This window comes from Bos taurus, chromosome 22 (genome assembly GCF_002263795.3).
Source record: "Bos taurus isolate L1 Dominette 01449 registration number 42190680 breed Hereford chromosome 22, ARS-UCD2.0, whole genome shotgun sequence".
Taxonomy (NCBI): Eukaryota; Metazoa; Chordata; class Mammalia; order Artiodactyla; family Bovidae; genus Bos; species Bos taurus.
This window is the reverse complement of record NC_037349.1, coordinates 7,780,065-7,796,773: the sequence shown is the minus strand read 5'-3', so window position 1 is coordinate 7,796,773 and position 16,709 is coordinate 7,780,065. Positions and strand designations below refer to the sequence as shown.

General features: G+C 36.3%; 1 protein-coding gene across 37 annotated transcripts in view; it reads left to right on the top strand.

Annotated features, from left to right (window-relative positions):
- Nucleotides 1–16,709, top strand: part of CLASP2 (cytoplasmic linker associated protein 2) — a 175,597-nt gene that overhangs the window by 112,463 nt on the left and 46,425 nt on the right. For 7 of the 37 annotated variants that reach the window (XM_059879706.1, XM_024982772.2, XM_059879713.1 and 4 more), the window contains 7 exons: nucleotides 69–95; nucleotides 5,706–5,876; nucleotides 6,321–6,428; nucleotides 10,019–10,081; nucleotides 11,056–11,162; nucleotides 12,820–12,843; nucleotides 14,157–14,401. In XM_059879706.1, the coding sequence (XP_059735689.1) occupies nucleotides 69–95; nucleotides 5,706–5,876; nucleotides 6,321–6,428; nucleotides 10,019–10,081; nucleotides 11,056–11,162; nucleotides 12,820–12,843; nucleotides 14,157–14,401 (745 nt within the window). The remainder of the gene's footprint in view (nucleotides 1–68; nucleotides 96–5,705; nucleotides 5,877–6,320; nucleotides 6,429–10,018; nucleotides 10,082–11,055; nucleotides 11,163–12,819; nucleotides 12,844–14,156; nucleotides 14,402–16,709) is intronic. The other 30 variants (NM_001191201.3, XM_059879715.1, XM_059879711.1 and 27 more) reach the window with 10 other exon arrangements.

Here is a 16,709-nt window from a genome sequence, read left to right as displayed (position 1 = left end):
AGTGGAAAAAGACAAAACTAATTCCCAAAAAGACAAGCCACATACTGAGTTCTTGTTCTGTACTTTAGGTTCATCATCACCTGACAAAAATGAAGGTATTTTTTTTCAATGTTTTGGGTCAGTTGTGCATGTTTTCGAACTTTTGGAGTGGGTGTTGTCTTGTCTTTGGTGTGTTTTTAGGGCTGCATCATTGATACCTGCCACTTAGAAAGAGAAACTTCATCTGTTACACAGACTTTTGCATGGAGATAACACAACTCTCTTAGCATTAAGGTTTTCACAGTCTACTCAGAAACTTGTGAATGTGGAAAATTGTGCTTTTTAGGGGCAAAATAATTGCTGTATGTTAGCATCAAATCTGGTTGCATCTAGCTAATTATTCAAGGACAGGTATGTAGTATCTTTGTACTTTCCCTAAAATCCATTAGAGTACAGTCAGCATTTTTGGCAGGTATATACTGACTCATAAAGAGGAAACAAATTGAAATGACCAGTTTTGTTAATATTCCTTGTTAAATTTAAGATTTATATTTTTGCAATTTCATTGGAAGCTGAGTTTCTCATAAGCGCAATTATTAAAAAGCACAATTTTGAATTCTAGGTAAAATGAATGATCCATTCCTCTGTGTTCCAGAATAGTAATATATACACTTATGGCATAATTAATTTAAAAGAGATCTCTTTTCTTCTTTATCAAGAAATTTTCCTTAGTACATGCCTCTTAGAACAGGAATTTTTTCTAGGGAGCTAATTCTGGGGTTCTTCTTTATATCAATACTTGGCCATTTTGGAAAGAAATAAACATAGCTATCTTGTACTGTTCTTTAGATAATATTTCAAGATATAGATGCCCAGTTCATCTGTTTTTTAACTTGATTCTTGAATCTTAGGGAAAGGAGCTGGGCTTAGAGGGTGCCAGGAGATGATTAGACAAGTCCAGCCTAGCAGATTCTCCTCTTTCCCAAGTTAAAAAAATCCAGGCAGGGTAAAGTTTGGAGCACTCAACAAGAGTCCTAAAAAGAAGCAGAAATGCTCCAGTAAAATTGGTCTGCAAATTGAGGATTATTTACAAATAGGAAAAATAGAGTAATTGTTTAAAGTAACTTAATCTTTAGCAGTATAACACAGGAGTTTCGAGCCTTGCTATTCCAAATATGATGCCCAAACCAGCATCAGCATCACCTGGGAAATGCACACCTGAGAAATTCACCACAGGTGTAGTGAATTCAGTCTTTAACAAGATCATTAAGTGATTTCTGTTACAGTCAGGTCTGAGAAGTATTGATTTAGATCATGGTATCTGGAGCTGTACTTCCCAGAGTTGATCATGGCTATTCCAGGTTATTTAAAGTTGTTACACTTCTGTGTACTTCTAATATAACCAGTAGAATGAATAGGATAGTCTTACAGGATTGTTGTGAGGGTGAAATTAGTATACTTGCCTGAGCACAAAGTACATGCTCTATATTTTAGCTGATAAAAGTGATCTCCTTGTTTTTCTTAATGTAATGTCAACTGAATTTTATACTCCTGTTGTGCAGTTTTCTATACCTTGTTAGTCTTACTGCCTTCAGGAAACAAAAATAATGGTGAAGGAAATTTAAAGCATAAGGAAAAGTAAAGATAGCAACCAGAAGCTGTATCTAGTATCTTAAGGATAAAACTCAATTTCATGTGAGATATTTTACTGAATTTTCTTCTAAAGTAATACTAAGACTGAACTCATGGCAGAGATTCAAAGTGCTTTGTGTATGATTTTCTTAATATATTACTTAAGGACCTCCATTTTAAGTGTATTATAAGTACTGATCATATCGAGAATATACAATAATTTTTTTATATTTGGTTTTTGACATTGAAACCCTATGCACAGTACTTCAAATCCTCTCCTAGAGTGTGAGAACATAATAATAGGCTTTAAGACCCAGTAAGATTTTAAGATCAGATAACTTTCCCACAGTAAAATCATTTAGGTTTTAAATCATACTGGTGAGGTTTTTATTTGCTTGCTTATATATTTATTTGAATGACTGTTTCCTTTCAAATTCTTTTGAAAAAAGATATTGCAGCTTTATATAATTTGATGCAAGTCTCTTTACACATATTTACACAGAAATATTACTGTGGTCTCCATCTTCACTTTGTTGTAAAGTAATTCACTGGGGTTTGCATGGCCTTTACATACTTTTATATCACCATTTAGGGGAAAAAAATCTTGAGTCAAAGCAAGTATGTTCTAATGGCTAACCAAAAATAAATTGAAAGCAGACCCAATGGAGAGACTTCCAGACTTAATTATTTACTTAAAGATTGTGTCTTTTCTTGTCGGTAGTGACTGACCGATGTACAAATGATTGTACAGCCTGTCAGAAATGTTGTCTCCCCACCCACCCTGCTACTGTTCAGTTTTTTCCCCCAGTGTCTTAAGAAAGATAAAATCTGTAGCGTTTTCATGTAATTTTTCTTCAGCTAGAAGATGCTGTAATTCTTCCTCACCTGTAGTTTTTAAATGTTTAAATTTTTATTATTTAAACATTTAATTATCTAGATTGTAGGCCTATCAGAAGAAAAGCTGAAAAACCTGCACTTACACCTTCATTTCATCTGCTTTGTACATTGATGTCTGATCTCAGTGACCAGCTGTGAAAGCTACTCAGTGTTCTGCTTTTGTTAAAGTTTGCTTTTTTTGCTTTAGGATTTTTAATTTTCAAAACTGACTAAAGCTTTCTTATTTCCATCTGCCATGCATTTTAAATCTGCTCCTTCCCTCTTCATGGATTATAACCCTTACCCTAATTCTGCCTTTACACTTGTTCAGGATCACAATCTGCTAATACCATTGGTGGTAAGAATCTATAGACTTTATATGTGCATCAGTTGTTTGATCATCTATTTTCATTATCAAGAATGGGTTCTATTCAGCAGAAATTCTTAACATTTAATATTCTATCATTTTGTAGCCATTATTGGGATAAAATTTCCCAATTTTGATTTTCCTGTGACTTGTCCTTATTTGTTACCAAAACCCTGGTTTTTTAAAATTATCCATGTTGATCCCACAAAGTGTAAACATCCCAAAGCAGGGGAGCTTTAGTAGTGCCTTGAAAATAGCTTGTAAAAAGTATAAAACAGTGATTTGAAAACTTTAGGCAACACAAGAGAAATTAGTTATCCAATTTCAAATTTTGCAAATTATTTTCTAGTAGCATGATATTGCTAGGTGCATCATACACTTTTTTTTATCAACTGTGGTTTTCCTCAAAGAAATAATTAACCTGCTAGTTCTTTTGCTGGGGAAAGAGCCATGATATTTTCTTCTTCTAAGTATGAATGACTGCAAAATGGGTTGTAGGCACTGGATTATCATGCTGTTCATGGCAGGTAGTGGAGAAGAGCATGAAATGATTAATACTGCCAGTTACATTCCCTAGCACAGGGCATGAATGAATTCAAATATATAGAGAAGGAGCTTACATAGTTTTGATAAATTCAGCCAATCTAGAATAGATGGAGTGGTTACTCTTGCTTCTATACTGCATGTTTCTTCTCTGCTGAATAGATCCACATCTCAAGGAGTTCTCCAGTTTCCTACCAACACCTTCACCTCCTAAACTTACATTGGTTTTAACAGAATAACATGTTGTATGTGGTCAGTTCATTATACTTTTTATATTGTCACATTCCCATAAAATATTCCATCAGCTTACCTTGCATTGTGAGTTTGTGGCATGTTGGGTGTTCGGGTGTTTTTGGTGTGTATGTTTAGTTTAGACGCTGCATGGAGAAAATAGGTGCCTTGTGAGTATCCCTAAGGTTATGACTGAAAGAAACCTCATCTAAACATTCTTCTCCTGAAATGTCGTGGAACAGTTCAGATGAACCATCATTTTAAAGTACACTTGTATAATTTCCCTGCAATAATTTAGAATTCTTTCTACACAAATAATAAATTGTCAGTTTCATCATAAACATTGCTTTGTTTTATAGTATTGCTATAAACAGCAGAAGATGAGTTTCATATTGTATACTGGTAAAGTTTAGGAATTAAGCATGAGTTTAAATTGTATTCAGGAACACCGTGCCAAGAAAACAGTAACAAGGGTCACAGATCAGCAGCCTATGGATCATATCCAGTCTGCCTCTATTCATGTGCTATTTGGTCTGTACAACATGATAAAAATCAGAAAATGTCAGAGCTTTCATTAAAAACAAATCCAAAAATGTGGCCAGTGTTACCTCAATACGGGGCTGGTTTGAACTAAAAAGTCACCACTCCCTCCCTTGAACTCAGCACTCCTTCTGCAGTGACATTCCCTGCTTCTCCCCATTGACTTTGAGTCTTTAATCTTTGCTCTGTGGAAGTGAGGCGTGACTGGGTAAGATGATAGAAGGTGAGCAGTGACTGTGGAGAAGTGTCCAACAAAGAGAAAACGTTGCTTTCATGGAGTTTTATTTAAGTTCAGGTTTAACTTTTATAAGGCTACTATCCAGAATCTAGAGTTAAATTATACCTTGGACTTACCTAGTTTATTTTCCTTGTCAATGCAAACACAAAATGCTCTGGTTGACAAGGAGCTTACCCCTTTAAAAACTATACAATTCTAGTTTGAACGCATGTTTCTTTTTTTAAAAGTCTTGCCCCCGTCTTTGAGATTTTGTCCAGCTCCCTCTCTCTACCTGACCACATCTTCTCTCTTCCAAGACTGGAAATTACTAGTTTTGAAAGAATCTATTTTCTTTGATATTTATTTGCCCATTAATCTTTGTTCTACCAAAACATCTACATGCCAGACTTTGGCCACCCAAGACCCCTTTTTTATTTGAAGGCAGATAGCAAAACCTGTTTCTTTTTTAGCTGGCCCAACTTTGTAAACATTTAAAATTTAATCTTGGGACTTTGCTGGCTTTCCAATGGCTAAGACTCCACACTTCCACTGTGAGGGGCACGGGTTTGATCCCTGGTTGGAGAATGAAGATCCTATATGCCACTCAGTGTTGCCAAAATAAATAAATGAACAAATAAATAAAATTTAATCTTGTAAAAATTTTAAAATGTATGTAAGTAGCAAGATAGACAACTTTGTTATGCCCATTTCAAGACATCTCAACAGTCAAACTGTTTTAACAGTTTGAAAAACAAATTTTTCAAACTGTTATATTATAACTGTTATATATTATAACAGTTATGTTAAATTATAATAAAATAAATTTTATTATATTCTTAACAAGAATGTTATCAATAATAGAATTATTGTTTCCTTATAAATGTATAGCTTTAATAGATACCTTTTTAACATAGAGTTAAATGAAACTATATTTACATGAAGTGTATTGTTAGATAAGTTATTTCTTTGGAAACCTTTTCTACTATTTATGTTCCAAAAATCATAATAGTGTTTTCCTTATTAAACATAACATCTTATATTCCCCAAAACTGAAAATATATTTACTTGATTTACCATTCAACCCTAGTATGTGTGTATACATATATATATGTGTGTGTGTGTATATATATATATATATAGTATATCTTTTTATTCCAGGTTTTCAGTATATATATAAAGCTTCCTCAATCTATTTCCTTGGAACTTAGAACTTGCCATTGAATCACAGGTTTCTCAGATGTACTTCTTGAATTTTTATCCTTTTGACAAAGATCTCTTGGAGTTCACAGGTTGACATTTATATCTGTGTTTGGTGTTCAGCTGGCAGCCGGTCTGGTTCTCCAGGCAGAGTTCTGACCACAACAGCCCTCTCCACTGTGAGCTCTGGTGTTCAGAGAGTCCTGGTTAATTCAGCCTCCACACAGAAGAGAAGCAAGATACCCCGAAGCCAGGGCTGTAGCAGAGAGGCCAGTCCATCTCGGCTCTCAGTGGGTAAGATCCTTGTGTGAAACTTGGGACCTTGTGTTTCTTTTGTACTTTAGGACTTGGTAGCATTGAAGACCTCATTTAGGTACTTCTAAGTTTGAGGAAAACAACTTCAAATTCAAGAAGAATTGAAATATAGGTTTAAAAATGAAATTAGATGTCTTATATTGGAAGTGGTATTTCTATTTTAAATCTGTTTTTTTCTTTGCAGCTGTTTAATTTTAGTAAAATACACTTTGCTCTTCTAATCACATATAAACTAGAAGAGTGTAATCAAGAATTTTTAATGGTATTCCTGGTAATGCTTCATCAAGAATCATTTCTTCTCATCCTTAGCAGAACTTGTTATTTATTAGCTTTATAAGAAAGAAAAGAATGAAACCAAAATATCAAAAATACAAACCCTTCTCCTGTTTACTCCACTTCTGTGCTGCCATTGCTTCATGCCAGCCCGAAGCAGTCGGATTCCTCGGCCAAGCGTGAGTCAAGGGTGCAGCCGGGAAGCCAGCCGGGAGAGCAGCAGGGATACGAGTCCTGTGCGCTCTTTCCAGCCCCTTGGTGAGTTGTCTGGGCTTCCCTGTTGTGTTCGCACCATCTGATAACCTCAGAAGACCCTGGATTTAGCTTTATTAACTGTATCTTTGCCTCTCTTTTCTGTCTTTTTAAGGACAGTCAGAGGGAAGTTACATGTTTGGGAAGTTCCTTTAACATTTACTTGTCTTAAATAAGCAAATTAGACATTAGATAAACAAATTGCCTTCATAGTCAAGTAAATATCACACAGATTCAGATTACATAACATTGAATTCAAGATTTTTTCTTAATATAAAATATAAAGATAATATTTAAGTAATTACTCTTAAGTGAAATGTGGACTATTTAGTTTGATAAGAATAAAGATGTTTATGCTTTTCAGTAGAATTATTCACTCTTCACCTTAGATATTTAAGATTGCTGGAAAGAAGGCTGTAAAATAATATTTGAACTACTTATGAAAATGGAAGGGATTAATATTTTTATATATTTTAGAGTTTAATAGCATTTCCCATGCATTAGCTTTTATCATGTCATTGCTGTGCAGCCTATCTGTTCCTTATTATAGAGATTGTACCGTAACCTTGACTGTAATACTACATTTACCTCAATTATAAAATGTTAAATGGTCTTTTAAAACTTTTAGTATTTTAGAGTAGTTGGAGAGGCAGAATTTTTTTATGTTGAAAGTCTTTAGAATTTCTGTGTGGTCCTCAGGATTTTAAATAGTACTTTATTTTTGTACACTTACCTAAAGTCATTTCATGTTTTTTTCTTTTAATTCCATAGAGTGTAGGTTATTGAAACACTTAAGAGAGTTGCACTTCATATTTTGTGACACTTAAATAGAACATGGTTCCACTCGTTAGCTGTTGGAAGCATTACTTCCTTCAGTAGACCCTTTGGTATAGGATTTCTGAGAAATTAAGTTTCTTTTGGGCCATTTGGTTCAACTATATCACTACTGAACTATCCTCTACCGACTCTTTGAGCTAGGAACACAGACAGGGAAATCCTCAACCCTTGTTTGTGTTCCAGTTCCAGGTGCCAAAGAGTTTCCTTCTGTACTTTGCCAGAGATAGGTTTAGTTCATGTATGATGATACAGTAGGTTGTAGCGTGTCTGTGTATGTGTGTATACATGCAGACACACATACATGTATATATAGATTGGTTAATCCTCATGCATGTCTGTTTAAAAATGAAATAAATCCAATATTTGCATAACATAAGCACATCACCTTAAGAGCTGAAGTGGGCTGTAGTCATTTAAGAGTGTCTGTTCTAGGGTCGGATGGTCTGGTTGACATCCCAGCTCTGTAGCTGTTGTGTACCAGGGCTTCCTTATCTGTAAAATGAGGATAACAACAGCACGTAGTTCTTGGCATTAATCTGAAGGCACTTAAAGCAGAGATTCCCTGGAAACGACCCTCCAAGCAGCGCTTGACACCGTGAGCGTGTGGCCATCAGGACTGCCGTCTCTGCCAGCACCGCTCTTCTACCTCTTGGCCCTGAACGGTGCTCGCTCACCTGCAGTTAGTGGCGTTATATATTAGTGGCAAGGATCTTTGATTTTTTTAATGGTATAATACCTTGTATAATGTAGAATTAGTAGAAAGCATGAGATAGCAAGAAAAAACAAAATATGTTTCTAGACCGTTTTAAAACTGTACACCAGAGATTAGAGGAAATCTATAACCAACTTCTAATTATAAACATGTTAATATGCCTATTTTTAAAGAGAAAGTGAAAGTGTTAGTCACTCAGTTGTGTCCCCCATGGACTGTAGTCCACCAGGCTCCTCTGTCCATGGGATTCTTCAGGCAAAAATACTGGAGTGGGTTGCCATTCCTTCTCCAGGGGAACTCCCCAACCCAGGGATTGATCCCAGGTCTCCTGCATTGCAGGCAGATACTTTACAGGCTGAGCCAGGGGGAAGATATTGTTTAGTCATTAATCTTCTAGATTTATCTCAGTCTCCATTTGGCAGTTGAGATCATTAAAATTTTGTTATTAAAGGAGGCAGTTTTCTCAGTTGTGATGAAACATCCTATTTGGTTTAGAGGTGGTTAACCTTTTTATCATACAGTTTTAGAAAAATTAAATTTTATAGCCTTTTGTTTACATATAGATGTTGCATAGCAAAGATAGGGGATTAGCCCTATTTGTTAAACGAGGATAAAAATACCATTCCCAGAGATCAGGATTTTCTGGTTCATTTGCCTGCATTTTGCTGTCTTCCTTTATTTGGTGAAGCCTTCTGTCGCCTCTGACTTGCATATGGCCATTCAACACAAGAATCCCGTGGTTTGCCACTTACTCAGTTGTAGCACAAAGCCAGCGTCGGGGCCCTGATACACCAGAAGTAAACCAGAGCGAGGCAAAGATGAACTCTGGAACTTGCACTCTTAGTTTCCCTGTTTCTGGAACTAAGATTGAAAAAAAAGGCTACATTATTACCAGCATATGAGTGTATCTTCAGCCACAGATAACTGTTGATTTCAAAAGGTTTTTTATCTATTAAACCATTTCCATATTGGTTCAACTCTTCCTTATCATTTTATTAATTATTCTGTTGGGTAAAATTAAAACCAACTATATATTAGTATGTTTTACTAATGATACCGATCACCTTTCAGGGTCTAATTAAACATTTTTTGCAACATTCTGTCTTTAATCCTGTCTTTACATCTTTTTGATCATTTTCTTATTCATTCTGTGACAAAAGAGTAATTCATATAGTAAAACTACTTCAACTGTTCTAATATGTCTGCGGCAGAGTAACTTTTAAAATAAGGGCCATATGTTTCATTAAATAATAAAATGAAATTTTCCTCCCTTATTTGTGCATTTAAGAATAAGACTGACTTTATAACATGATGAAAATAAGGATTTTAAGATCTAAAGTTTTAAAATAGACTAAATTTAGATTTAGAGAGATGTCATAAATATAGGGAAAAGTCACATATTTCTAGATTTTTTAAATCAAATCAGTAATATTCCCCTTTTGGTGTTCAAATGTGCTTTGATATTTAAATCTACTGAATTCCGCACTTAGGTTGTGTAAACCATTATAAAAAATGTTTATGCTAATATAAATGAGGTATGTTATCTTTTGAACAATGTGAGGATGGTATGTGTACTGTTCAAGAGCAAAGACCCTGAAAGACTACAATTACTGAGTGTGGCCTTGATCAAATTAATGAACCTTTCTCTGTGCTTTAGTTTAGCCATTTGTCAAATTGAATAGTAACAACTACCTCCCTGCGTTCAGGATTAGAGGAGATAAGATTATTATTGGTTACTATTTACCATAGTGGTTTTTTTTTTTAAATTGCAGTGTTCATTTTTCTGTTTCATGCTTGTACTTTTGACATTTCCTTCCATTTGAATACTTGCCTCTTTGTCTCCTGTGGGCTTATGTCTGTCCCCTTAGGTGTAAGATCTGTTGTGTGTCAAGGATGATATTTGCCCTTATCTAAGGCACTATTCTGATCCTTAAGCATTGAGTAGTACAATACCATTGTTAACTGACTGTCCTTGCCTGACTGTAGTGCTGCCACTATTCCTGTTTCTGTGGTAATAGATGAGGTTTGTATGGTCCTGTTATTCCAGCCTCCAGACACCATTCCAGATCCACTGGTGCCCTCTACGCCCCCGATGTGTATGGGGTCTCAGGTGAAGGATGAGTACATTTTCACTATCATCTGTGCATTCATCTCAGTTTTTTGTCCTTTTCAGTTCCCATTGAGTAATCATGTTTTAAAATTGATTTGTTTTTATTTTAATTTGTTGAAGAATAAGTCATTTGTGTGTTTTGTTGTTGTTAATTTTCCCCCAAGTAACTTTTTTCCTTTCAGCAATCTTACTTGAGCATTTTTCTCACTGGAGATGGACATTTTTCTTTTGTATAACCTAAGTTATGTCATTTTAAAATAGAATAGAATTGTTTTATGTTCTCTGTTATGTACTTCATCTTTTGTATATATGTTAAAAAAAAAAAAACCAAAATGGTGGATGAAGTGTTTTAATTGTAAATGATGATATATTGTAACAAGTAGTTGAGGAGAAGAACCCAACTATGATTTGTCTTTACATACTTCAGAGTGTCAGGCAATAGTAGGTGCTTAACAAATATCAAATGATATGTCTTTTAGTTATGGAATGAATCAGACTATCTTGAAGGAGAAGAGAGAATCATTGGAGGAGTTTTTCCTTGTAAATTCTTGGCATGGCTTCATTGAGCTCCCTAATCATTACTGGTTTGAGGATTGATCTTTGTTCCGGGCCATTCTGTGGCTCACCCACATGGATGAAATTTGCCTGACTGATAGAACTGAATTAATTACAGGGCTACCTACTTCCAAGCCCTTAGTTGACTAGCCATACTTTCTTCTATCTTCTGGTGATAAATGTATCATAGCAACTGTTCCTTAAATTCACTTGCCACACATTGTTCGTGATTTTAATTGCTTTTACCATTTTATTTGACCAAAACTAAATGTACCCAGAGAATACAATATTGCTTTTAAAATGCTTTGCCCCATTGGTTTTTTTTTTTTCCCTCCTCCTCAAGGATCTCAAACTTTCCAGCCTGACCATGTTACATTTACGGCTCTCTCAAAGCTGTTTTCCTTCTTCTGATGAATTAGGTCCGGGGTATGGGATCAGCCAATCAAGCCGACTGTCATCCTCGGTCAGTGCCATGCGAGTCCTGAACACAGGTTCCGACGTGGAGGAGGCAGTGGCAGATGCCTTGGTACTCTTGTCCATTTCCTTATCACTATAGATGTTCCAGTTAATGAAACTAATATATGAGTGAGCCAGTCCACGAGTGTGGGAAAGGAGATGGAAGATTCTTGTGGATTAAATCTAGGAAGATCAAATGTGGCAGTATAAAAAGCAAAACAGTATAATTTATTGTTGATCTTTATTAATTGGTCAGGTTTTTAAGCCAAGGCCCACGATGGAATGTCAGAAATATAAATACTGGTATTGTTAATACAGTGTTTTTATGCACTGTAGTACACTGAAAATAAAGGCAGACAGATGAGTATGTAAATATGTACACTGCAAGTGTATAATTTCAAAGCTAGCTCAACCTTGAGTAGTTAGGGGTTGTTTTCGTTTGGAGTAAAGTTTGTATAGTCTTTTACTTATTTGTATTTTCTGAGCTGAGAGAAAGTACAATTTCAAAACAAATTATATTTAAGATATCTTTCTAGTTCTTTAAACCTGAAACATTAAACAGTGAGGCTTCAAAATATCACCTACAGATCCGTGATGGTTTTGTCAGAAGAGTGACGTACAGATATCACTGTAGTTTTTCCTCCCCATGAAATTATGAAGGAAGTACTTGAGACAGTGATTATGATTGGCTTTTGCCTTTTTCCCTCATCAATTCAGTATGACAGTTTCTCTTAAATTATGACATTAATCCTATTTTTGAGAAGCATCTACTCATTTTCTTACACAGAACTTAACAAAGGTGTCATGTTTGTTTTAAAATAAGAAAGTACATTGTGCCTTTTAAACCTGCATGCCACCTCTTAACCATTGCCGATACGCCATGTGCCACATATATTTGAAAAGCAAGTTTTTAAAAATATTCATCGGTCATAGCTATAGCATATTAAATGTAATCACATGTGAGGTTCTGCCCTGTGCTGAATTTTTTTCTTTACCTCAGCCACCTGATATTTTTTCATAAAAATACTTACTAAATATGAACTTTGTTCTCTTGAGCTTGGGATATATTAATCACATCTTATTCTGATGGTATTAAATTAGTCATATGTTTTAAATTTATTCTTCCTGATCAGTGTATTTCTCAAATCACATTTTCTAGTTTCCTCTATGTGAAGGATTTACTAGTTAAATTCTATTCATACAAATTTTATGAATTGATTGGACTACTCTTGAATAATCTTTATCCTATTATTTATAATAAGATGTATTTGGTTTATATGAGGAATATTTAGCCATCAGTGCTAAAAACCAAATCCCAATAATTTGTGTCTACTTCCATTATTTGCATAGCATAGATATTCCAATTATAACTATCAATTTTTAGGAAAAGACTATTTAACTATTAAGCCTGGTTGGACCTAGGGAAAATCATAGAAATAAAATTAAGTTTTAGGAATGACAAAAAGATACAAATAGGAAGAAGACTTGAGTTTTTTGGGGAAATTGGTTATGTGAATATTTCTGTAACTTACATATTTTTCTTTGGACTAAAGGATATTGACAAGATTAAAGATATAACCTGCTAATAAGCAGTTCTTATGTATCTAAATATTTAAAAGCTTAATGGTTCTGATTATGGGCATTGTTTATGCCTACTTCACTGTGCTGTTTAGCAAAATGTTCTTCATTATTTTCAATTTTTCTCTTTAAAAATCTACTGCTCTCAGCTCTTAGGAGACATACGGACTAAGGTATAGACATTGCTATTTTCTGACATCTTATGGTACCATAACGTTTTTTTCTTGCCTTCATCAGTTTAACAGATGATAGTCTTCTATAAAAAATTCAAGTGGAAGTAATAAAATCTTTAGACATACATCACCTTTCTGTACATATGATTATATGATTATCAGTAGGGAGATAGTACTTAAATAGTGTCCTGTGGGGGTTTTCATCCTTTGAGCCTGACTACTTTGCACAAATGCGATGATGTCATTGACGCTATGTCTATAACAAAACTTGGAGCCTAAAACAAAAGTATCATGTTTTTGCCATTCTAAATTGTTGGTGCCTCCAAATCAAATCAATTTAGTGATGGAAAGTCAATGAAAAACTATTTTTAATTAAGTTCAGGTTATATTTCTTTTAGATTTTAAACTTGAATAATTTAAGTCACCCAGAGCTATGTAAAATTATTGTTCTTCAGTGTTTCATAGAAACATCTTCATCTCTCACCAGCCTGAATTCACATATCAGATTACATAAAGACTTAATTCTGATTCTCTCAGGGAAATCTCAAATAATCTATTCCGTCTCATTTCACTTTTAATATTCAAGGTAAAATTAGCAGTTTTATAACTTCAGATGTGAAGAAATCAAAGTAATACTTTTTTATATATATTGAAATAGATAGTTTAGACACATTAGGGAAAGCATGGAGAACCCTTCAGGAGCTTGCTTCCTAAAAGTAAGAGTAAGCTAAACGGGCTGTCATCATTCTTTGTGGTTTTCTTCTCAAAGAAACATCAGGGATGGGTACAAGTGAAGGAAGAGCGGCAGAGAAATGATAATGGAAGTGAAAGAAGAATAGAGGAAAAGGGAGGTAGAGAGACAGAAAAAATAGAACTTTACACAGGAAACAGGTTTTTCTCGTCCATTCTCATCCTTTAAAAAGGTTATAATTTCTTTGTAACAACTCAGAGTTTTAGCACAGAGCCTGTTCATTTACACTCTGGTAGTAGTTCTTGGTTTTCCACAAAAAGAAAAAAGAAAAGGAAAAACCTCATGTTTTTAGCACTCCCCACTTTATGTATCTGACTTCCATATAGTAGTTTTATTCTGCTTCTACCACTCCCCATAGTTAAAGAATATTTCATCTCCTACTAACTCCTAAAACATGTTTTCTGAAAAAAACTAAAATTTCAACATTTTATTATTACAATGATTAGCAGCATGCTTTACACTGATTTTTAAACAAAGGCCAGTCCTTTTCTGGTCAGTAGAAATCGTGAAATACCGGCATGTTATTTTAGCTACCACTAATGAGAGTCTTTACGTATAACAGAAAAAACCTGCTCGAAGAAGATACGAATCTTACGGGATGCACTCAGATGATGATGCGAACAGCGATGCATCCAGTGCTTGTTCGGAACGCTCCTACAGCTCTCGGAACGGTAGTATTCCCACATACATGAGGCAGACAGAAGACGTGGCAGAAGTCCTCAACAGATGTGCCAGCTCCAACTGGTCAGAAAGGAAGGAAGGCCTCCTGGGTCTGCAGAACTTACTAAAAAACCAGAGAACGCTAAGGTGAGTTACATTGTCTTCAAATAATTATCCTGTCTGTTGAGCGCTTTTTTGAGGGGGCACCGTTCTGGGTCGGAGAAGGCAATGGCACCCCACTCCAGTACTCTTGCCTGGAGAATCCCAGGGACGGAGGAGCCTGGTAGGCTGCAGTCCATGGGGTCGCTAAGAGTCGGACACGACTGAGCGACTTCACTTTCACTTTTCACTTTCACGCACTCAAGAAGGAAATGGCAACCCACTCTAATGTTCTTTCCTGGAGAATCCCAGGGACGGGGGAGCCTGGTGGGCTGCCCTCTATGGGGTCGCACATAGTTGGACACGACGGAAGAGACTTAGCATAGCATAGCATAGCATACCGTGCTGGGTCTTCACTGCTGCACAGGCTTTTCTCTAGTGACGGGAGCATGGCTGCTCCCTGGTTGCAGTGCGCAGGCTTCTCACGGCGCTGGCGTCTCTTGTTGCAGAACATGGGCTCTAGGGCACTCAGGCTTCAGTAGTTGCGGTTCGTGGGCTCAGTAGTTGTGTTTTCCAGGCTCTGAAACACAGGCTCAGTAGTTGTGGTGTAGGGGCTTAGTTGCTCCATGGCATGTGGGATCTTCTGGACTGGGGACTGTCTCTCCTGCATTAGCAGGCAGATTCTTTACCACGGAGCCACCAGGGAAGGCCCTGGTTAGCACTTTTTGACTTGACTTTTTCATAACACTTTAAAGATATTAGTATGGGCTCATATGTGTCCCGAATTCAAAAAGTGGCATCAGAATATTATCCCAAGCCCTAACCCTTTAGGACCATCCATACTGTTGTTATTTTTTTTTAATTATAATTATCTTGCTCTATTTAAAGAAACATTATTAAAGGAAACTTTTTATTCATAAATAGTTATTAAATAAAAATGTTATTAATTAAATGAAAATAAATAATAAAGTATCAGATCAGTTCAGTCGCTCAGTTGTATCTGACTCTTTGCAACCCCATGAATCTCAGCACGCCAGGCCTCCCAGTCCATCACCAACTCCCAGAGATCACTGAGACTCACGTCCATCGAGTCATTGATGCCATCCACCCATCTCATCCTCTGTCGTCCCCTTCTCCTCTTGCCCCCAATCCCTCCCAGCATCAGAGTCTTTCCCAATGAGTCAACTCTTCGAATGAGGTGGCCAAAGTACTGGAGTTTCAGCTTTAGCATCATTCCTTCCAAAGAAATCCCAGGGCTGATCTCCTTCAGAATGGACTGGTTGGATCTCCTTGCAGTCCAAGGGACTCTCAAGAGTCTTCTCCAACACCACAGTTCAAAAGCATCAATTCTTCGGCACTCAGCCTTCTTCACAGTCCAACTCTCACATCCATACATGACCACAGGAAAAACCATAGCCTTGACTAGATGAACCTTTGTTGGCAAAGTAATGTCTGCTTTTGAATATGCTGTCTAGGTTGGTCATAACTTTCCTTCCAAGGAGTAAGCGTCTTTTAATTTCATGGCTGCAGTCACCATCTGCAGTGATTCTGGAGCCCAGAAAAATAAAGTCTGACACTGTTTCCACTGTTTCCCCATCTATTTGCCATGAAGTGGTGGGACCGGATGCCATGATCTTCGTTTTCTCAGTGTTGAGCTTTAAGCCAACTTTTTCACTCTCCTCTTTCACTTTCATCAAGAGGCTTTTGAGTTCCTCTTCACTTTCTGCCATAAGGGTGGTGTCATCTGCATATCTGAGGTTATTGATATTTCTCCCGGCAATCTTGATTCCAGCTTGTGTTTCTTCCAGTCCAGCGTTTATCATGATGTACTCTGCATATAAGTTAAATAAGCAGGGTGACAATATACAGCCTTGACGTACTCCTTTTCCTATTTGGAACCAGTCTATTGTTCCATGTCCAGTTCTAACTGTTGCTTCCTGACCTGCTTACAAATTTCTCAAGATCAGGTGGTCTGGTATTCCCATCTCTTTCAGAATTTTCCACAGTTTATTGTGATCCACACAGTCAAAGGCTTTGGCATAGTCACTAAAGCAGAAATAGATGCTTTTCTGGAACTTTGTTTCTTTTTCCATGATCCAGCAGATGTTGGCAATTTGATCTCTGTTTCTAAAACCAGCTTGAACATCAGGAAGTTCACGGTTCACGTATTGCTGAAGCCTGGCTTGGAGAATTTTGAGCATTACTTTACTAGCGTGTCAGATGAGTGCAATTGTGCGGTAGTTTGAGCATTCTTTGGCGTTGCCTTTCTTTGGGATTGGAATGAAAACTGACCTTTTCCAGTTCTGTGGCCACTGCTGAGTTTTCCAAATTGGCTGGCATATTGAATGCAGCACTT